General features: G+C 32.9%; 1 protein-coding gene across 1 annotated transcript in view; it reads left to right on the plus strand.

Annotated features, from left to right (window-relative positions):
* The window catches only part of PIK3C2G (phosphatidylinositol-4-phosphate 3-kinase catalytic subunit type 2 gamma), a 395898-nt gene that overhangs the window by 333513 nt on the left and 54697 nt on the right, over nucleotides 1-7688 (plus strand). The window contains exon 30 of the mRNA XM_017528884.2: nucleotides 3313-3388. Within this exon, the coding sequence (XP_017384373.1) occupies nucleotides 3313-3388 (76 nt within the window). The remainder of the gene's footprint in view (nucleotides 1-3312; nucleotides 3389-7688) is intronic.

Consider the following 7688-nt stretch of genomic DNA (forward strand, 5'->3'; position numbering starts at 1 on the left):
CCACCATGCCCAGCTAATTTTTTGTATTTTTAATAGAGACGGGGTTTCACCGTGTTGACCAGGATGGTCTCGATCTCTTGACCTCATGATCCACCCACCTCGAATAAGTCTATTTCTTAATAGTAGACTTCTATAAACAAGTTCACAAGAGATCAATTCACAGAGATGAAAATTGGCAACTCACTAATTTACAATGATGCATAGATGAAAACTGGTGACTAATTTACAATGATGCATAAACTGCTAGGCAGATAAGTATATCTGCATTTCAAGCTGATGTATTCTACATTTGAAGACAGACATCAGTTTGTTTCTGCTAAGTAGTATTTATTGAAGAGAAACACTGTGTTAAGCATAAGTGAAAAAGTCACAATCTCTGCGCTTGTATTTTACTGACAAGATTAACAAGAGTAGAGAAAAGAGAATGTGGCAAACCCTGGGCAAATGGGTGGATACGGGTAGAAAAGAAAGAAAAAGGAGAATGTAGGAAGACAAGGAGGTGAGAGAGCATGACACATTTGAAAAAGTAAACATAATTCAGCATAGGTAAGCATTAAGCACCAGATGAGAAATGATGAGAGAAGAACATAGGGAAATGAGCAAGACCCCAGTCAAGACCAGTCTTACAAGCTTTGTTCAACAGTTGATCTGTTTCTTAAGAGTAATGCAGAATCACTACAGGTTTTAAGCAGTTAATTATTAGATTTTCATTTTGAAAGATCTGCTGGGCAATTGTGTAGAGAATGGATTAGATTAAAGGGTAGGAAGATAAACACTAAGGACCCCTGCTATAACACAGATGAGAACTGATGATGCTGGAACTAGATGGTGTTAGTATATCTGGATGGAGAAGATGAATAGGTGAGATATTTAGCAAGTACAATACACAGGATTTAGCAATTAATTTTATGTTTGGGGTGAGGAGAACAGAGAGTCCAAGTAGGTAAACTCTGTTTTGAGCCTGGACACAGGAGAAGAAGCAAATTGAGATGGAGGAAAGGAAATATCTAGTGGTGCACCTCTGTGGTTTAATTTGTCCTTAGAAGAGTCAAGTGAGCCAATAAAAAGATATTTTGAGATAGAGGGCTTAGGTTTAGGAAACAAATCTGGAATAAAGATTTAGACTCATGCATTATTATACATGTTACCAAATATCATAATATCACCCAGAAAGGATACATTAGAGTAATGAGAGAGATGGGCCTAGATGTGAGAAACACTTAAACTTAAATCATAAACAAAAGGAAAAAGAGTCTGCAAAAAGTCTCAAAAGTGATGGCAAGACAAGGAAAGGCAGTCACTTGGGAGAACATGTAATACAAAAGCAAAGACAAGACAGAATTCACTAAAAATGAAATAGCTATATCATGACAAAGGAAATTCCCACTGGTTTTGAAATACGTATATATATATGTATTTTTTTCAGAGAAGGGTTGTTAAAGAAGAAAATTAGAGCATTTTTCAGAGGACATTCAGTGGCAGAAACCTGAATATAGTTTATCATAAAGTGAGTAGAAATTGAAGAAGTGGAACCAGTGTGAGTGCAGACAATTCCTCCCATAGGTTTGTTTGCATCAGGGAAGAGAAAAATAACACACAATTTGCAAGGGGCATTAATGACAAAATTTGATTTATGTGTGAGTATACTTTGGGTGGTTTGACTCACTTGTTTGTTAGTTTTTAAAATGGAGAGAATTTACCATATTTTATGTTGATGAGGAAAAAAGAAAGAGGGTGAAGTGGCTAAAATATAAATGGGAATCTTCTACAAGGTTCTTGAGGAGGATTAATAGAATCCAGGAAACAGATGAAGGGCTCAGCATTAGATGATTTTCCAGGGCTGCCATAACGAAATACTATAAACGAGGTGGCCTAAACGATAGAATAGTATTGTTTCACAGCTCTGGAAGCTGAAAGTCTGAAATAAGGATGTCTGCAGGGTTGGTTCCTTCTGACGGCTATGAGGAAAGAATCTATTCCAGGTCTCTCTCCTTGGTTGTAGATGGTCATCTTCTTCCTATGTCCCTTTACCTATCTTCCTTCTATGAGTGTGTCCAAATTTACTCTTTTTATAAAGACACCAGTCAATTAGATTAAGAGTCCATTCTACTCCAGTATTATACAATCTTAACTAATTATATCAGCAATCACCTTATTTCCAAATAAGATCATGTCTTAGAGTACTGGGGATTAGAACTTTAAGATATGAATTTGGGAGGGGGACACAATTCAACTAAAACAGATGGAAAGACACATGTTTTTCCATTGTAAGAGGAAGGAAAGCTGTGTGTCTGTAGATTATATGGCAGGAAGTTTAGGAATTTTCATCTGTCTTTTATTTTCTTTGAAGCAGCGATAGTCATTGCCAGAGAAGGAGTCAGAGTTGGACGTTAAAGTCTCCTGGGGAAGAGTAGAAAGAGCCATTGGACAGAGTGAGAGAAAAGAACAGGGAGACTGTCAGGCAGCTTTGACAGCTACTGTGGTATTAGCCTATGAAAGGTAGTCCAAGGAAATAATTATTCTTTGGTGCCCTTTAGGTAATAATGTAAGGTCTCATGGAGAGGGCTACTTTGGTCATATAGTAGCTTACAATAAAATGTATGTCAGTTTTACTAAAGAAAAGCTGTTCTCAGACTTACCAGTTAGCCATTGATTTGGCGATCAGGTTAAATGTCAATTTGTTTCTGATTATCCCTATTTAAAAGAGAAACATGCTTCTCTGTACATAGTAAAATTAAATATAACTGGAATTTTTATTAGAGAAATATAATGTTTTCTCCACTTAACCGTGGTCTATAGAGAGAGAACACCATATGCATCTTTCTGTCTCAGAATATCCCCTGACAATTATCAGTGCTGTGAGTGTAGGCAGTACTCAGTGAGTATTCCTAGAATTGAAATTTGAGTAGCAATGGTTACTCACTAAGTGAGCATCTGTGTCCCACTCAGAGTAATTTTTCTCAGAAAGAGCATCCAAGGATACACCTTGTTTTAGAAGATTGAGATGTGAAATACATGCATATTTGTAAAATTCAAGAACGTGACATTTACGATGAGCTCCAAGAGCAGAGCACACCTGAGCCTCTTGAAGAAACAGAAAGTAATCTGACCTCTAATCACACAAAAGTTTAGTTTAACTTAATGGTAAAATTATAGCATTGACTTAATAAACCTTGCTAATATACTTTCTATTTGTAGAATCTATAATAGGTATCTATTTTTAAATTATATATATGGCAATTTTATGTAATAATGAATAGGCGTGACAAATATAAGAAATGAAGAAATACTATGTTTTGTTTTGTTTTTCAGAGTGATTGTGTACTTAGCTTTTTCCTCTCTGAGGCTGTGCAACAAACAATTGAAGAATCATCACTTGTGTACCTAGGCAAGTAAATCTGTCATTATACTATGTGCAGTGATTTTCAATATGATTGGACAAAAAGAAATCACAACTAATTTTTTTTCACTTTTTGAATTAAAATTTATTTTTAAGAGTAAGGCTTTAATACTCTTTTCTAACCATTTCCATAGTATAAACTTGAATAATCCAGACATTGGAAAAATAAAACATGAGGATGTAGAATTCTAGAGGTGTGGGACTTTGATGAAAGGTTGACCTCCATTCTGTCATTAAAGTCTCTCAGGAAAATTGTTTCTCTGTGTTTCAAGAAATTAAATTGCAGACCACTGTCAAATCTTTTTATTTTTATTCTAATATTATTTCTTTGAAAGGTGTTTTGAAATAGTTTGCACACATTAGAATTTAGGACTATTGTTGCAAAAACTAAAATAGTTGAGAAGTTGAGAATTTTTTTGTTTTCTTTATTACTTACATCATAGAATATTCAAGATTTGTTTCAGCAGTGATGAGTGACAAAAGATATGATTCTCAATACATTTAGATTATAGGGTACATATTAAATATAATCTATTATCTTAAAATAACAAAACACATCTTTCCTAGCACAATATGCAAATTATTACAACAAGCAAGGATTAGGAGGAAGTTATTCCTTCTTGTGCTACTTATATTATTTTCTTTTTCATGTTTCTGAATTCTTAATTCCTTTGTCACAGAACTTTAGCTGGTTCTGAGTCAGAAGCACAATTTTTAAGCACTATTCCTGTCTGTCAGTTGAAGTGTATGTTGTTAAATGATTACAGGGTGAAATCATTCAAGTGTATTAAAATATTGGTTAACCTAGGAAAATATTAAGCAAAAAACTCAGATTTCACCATTTTACTGCCTCTGCAAGTTAATTAAAAGGCTGGATTCCAGATGCCTGTGTATCTAGGCACATGACTAGAAAACTAATAGCAATATTTAACTCTCAATCTGGGAAATACTAATACTCTTTGCCTTTACTCACTAACTATACATGCCTTGGGAGAGCAATTGAGGAATCTGAGGAATTTATGTTTTTCAAATGCCAATTCAATCATCTGTATTCTCTACCTAAACCTTCTCTTTGGCTTCTGATTGCCCATAGGCAGGGCCAACTGTATCCACTTCTGATCTGCACAGTCACACAAGACAGGGTGCTTCTTGCCATTGATTTAACGCTTTGCTGCCACTGTCTTGAAATTCTTAATATGTTTTTAAAAAGCATCCCCACATTTTTATTTTGCACTGGGCCTCACCAATTAATGTAGCTGGTCTTGCCCTTTGAATAAACACCAAAACCCTCATCATGGCATCCCAGCAGAATATAGTACCACTAATTTCCTTTCTGTCATCAGGCCCTTTCTCATCTTGATTTCCATTCTCTATGCCTAGATTACTTGACTTCTATTTTGGCTTCTCCGTTCTTTCAAGAATCCTTCCAATTGCAGCACAATTATCTTTGCTATACACTTCTAGAATGTTATTTCTTCAAAACCCTTACTGCAATGATAATTCTCGCTTGTGTGTTTGTAGACTAAAAATCCATTAGGGGATAATACATGTCCATATGGCTCACCATGGTATCCCCGGGGCCATGCACAGTGTCTGGCCTACTATAGTTGTTCAATAAATAATTACTGAATAAATAATTAATGACAGAAAGAACAGCTATGGAGAATACCTTGATACTCTCTATCAATGTGGCTTGGCATTTGTAAAAAATAATTTTTGATTTTGTTTTTTTCTCTCTCATCATTATCAAAATCATGCTATTCCTCCCATACTCATTACTTCATGTGTAACTGTCCTGGCACAAGAAATTCAAGGTCCCCCAACCACTAAAATTATCTTAAAGTTATCACTTGGAATTAAAAAATCTACAAATTATTATACTAAATACAGTGGATATCAGACTCAGCAAAGCACTAACGAAAAAGTTGCTGGATTTATTTGAAGTGTATATTCTTTAACTCTCTAATGACATGATCCTATATATTCTCCAAAAATGAATATAGCCCACATACCAAATAATACCTCCACAAAAAAAAAAGATAAAATTATCTATCTACCCACAACTACTACATAGCGTTGACACACAGAAGATAGATATTTGTCAAGGTACAGAAATAATAACATAGGTAATGGAGTAGAACATGATCAAAGACAGCAATTGTCAGGGTTAAGAGAATGAGTTAATGAGCATGGTTAGGAACCATTAATAATTACAAATGATTGCAAACAAAAGCTTTCAATCATTACCTCATATCACTACCTCCCATTTGAGATGTTAATTTAAAAGAGAACTTGAGGCCATGTTGTCTACATGGCAGGGTCTTACTGGTTAATGGCCTAGCTACTTGCTCTGGCAGAGCCCAGATCAATTATCCATGGGTTGAAGTATGGTACTCAGATTTTTCAATTAAAATTTTAATGATGCAAAGGCCAAGCAGTATAAGAATACAGCTATTTAAAAACAAATATTGGTGTTAAGTTGTTTCTGAAACATTCAGTTGAAAGCTTTAAAATAGCATACATTTTGCTATGTTGTATGACCTCATGTTTTTAATTAGAAAAATATTTTAGACTTTCACTTGTCTCTGATCTGGGAAGGAAAAGATTAAAAAATGATGAGTTAGAAGGCTTTCTCTAATTACCTCATCTCTAACATCTGGGCATGAAGGATATAACTGAAATCTAAAAAGTCAAGCAGTAAAAAAATCTAACTATATCTGTGTTAGAGAAACACCAAGAAAAACTGCGACATTGAATATAATTGGATGGTAGATGTAGTAGGGTGAGAAAAACTATGCACACTAATTTCACCTTTTACTTTTATTCACTTTTGAAACAAGTATTGCCAAAAGAAATAAAAAGTCTAAGGCTATTAAATAAAGGCAACTGCTAAAACAAAAGTAACGACTTTCTTAGGTATCACAAATACATGAAAATAAAAGCAAATTACTTAGCAAAAGACTTTCTTTAAAAATTATAAAAACAGTAATATAAAATATTAAGACAGACCTAAGAGAAAATGAATCTATTATATTAATGAGTATAAATAGGCTTAACTCATCTATTAAGGAAATTCTTTTTCAAATTGGAATAAAAAGCAAATCATAACTCTATGTGAAAACACACCTAAAACAAAGTGATCATAAAAGGTTGAAAATTAAAATATAGCCATGGGTATATTAGGCAAAGCAGAGAAAAATCAATCAGAGGTCACAATCTTGATGAAAAAAAAGGAGCAATTTAGGCTAAAAAGCATTGAATTAAATAACAGATAGGTCTTTATAATTAGTATAATTTTCAATAAAGATAGGAGCAGTTATGACTACATATCAAATAATATGACAGCAACATATATAAAGCAGAAATTATAGAACACACAAGAAGAAACACACAAAAGCACACTAGTTGTAGGATATTCTAATTCACATATCTTGAGTTATGAAAAACCAAATGGAAAAAACTAAGTAGATTCATAGAAAAATAAAATAGTTAATAAGTCAAAATTGATTAATTTGTATATTTTATCCTGATAAAATAATGTATCTTCTCTTCAAATGCCTGTGAAAGTTCATAAGAATAGATGATATATTTGACCACAGAAAAGCTCAATAAATTTCAAAGAGTAAAAATAATGTAGTTGAAATTCTTTTATCATAGTACAATAAAGAAATTTTCAGAAAGCTAAAAGACACTTAAGTTTAGGAATTAAAAAAAAATCTTTTGAACAACTGTTGGATCAAAAGGATTACAGAGAAAACTTGAAAAATTTCTAAAGACTAGCAATAGTGAAATACTACATCTCAGAAACCATGAAAGATAAAATTATACTCAGAGGAAAATTAGAATAAGAATCACAAGACAAAACAAACAGACCGAAACAAGATAAAGATAAAAGTAGATTTCAATAAGTTAGAACAAAGCAAACAGTGGAAAAAATAAATTAATTCCCAAGTAAAAAGTAAACAATAAAATAAATGAGTCACTATCTAACCTAATAAAAAATGGGACATAATGTGAGTACGCAAAATATTAATACAAAAGGAAATGCAAAAATTAACCATAGAAAGGTGAAATTAAAGAATAGTAACAGACTACCTGTTCAACCCCATGAAAGTAAATTTTTAAATCTGTCTAAAATTGATAATTTTCTAGAAAAAAAAAATTTACTTGGTTCAGAGAAGATGATTCTAACAAGATTAAGTTTGATCAAATAAATATAATGCTTCAAAAACTATCGAGTTCAGATGATTTCCAGAGGAATTCTACCAAACTTTTTTTTTTTTTTTTT

The sequence above is a fragment of the Cebus imitator genome, unplaced genomic scaffold, assembly GCF_001604975.1.
Source record: "Cebus imitator isolate Cc_AM_T3 unplaced genomic scaffold, Cebus_imitator-1.0 Scaffold2, whole genome shotgun sequence".
NCBI classification, from domain to species: Eukaryota; Metazoa; Chordata; class Mammalia; order Primates; family Cebidae; genus Cebus; species Cebus imitator.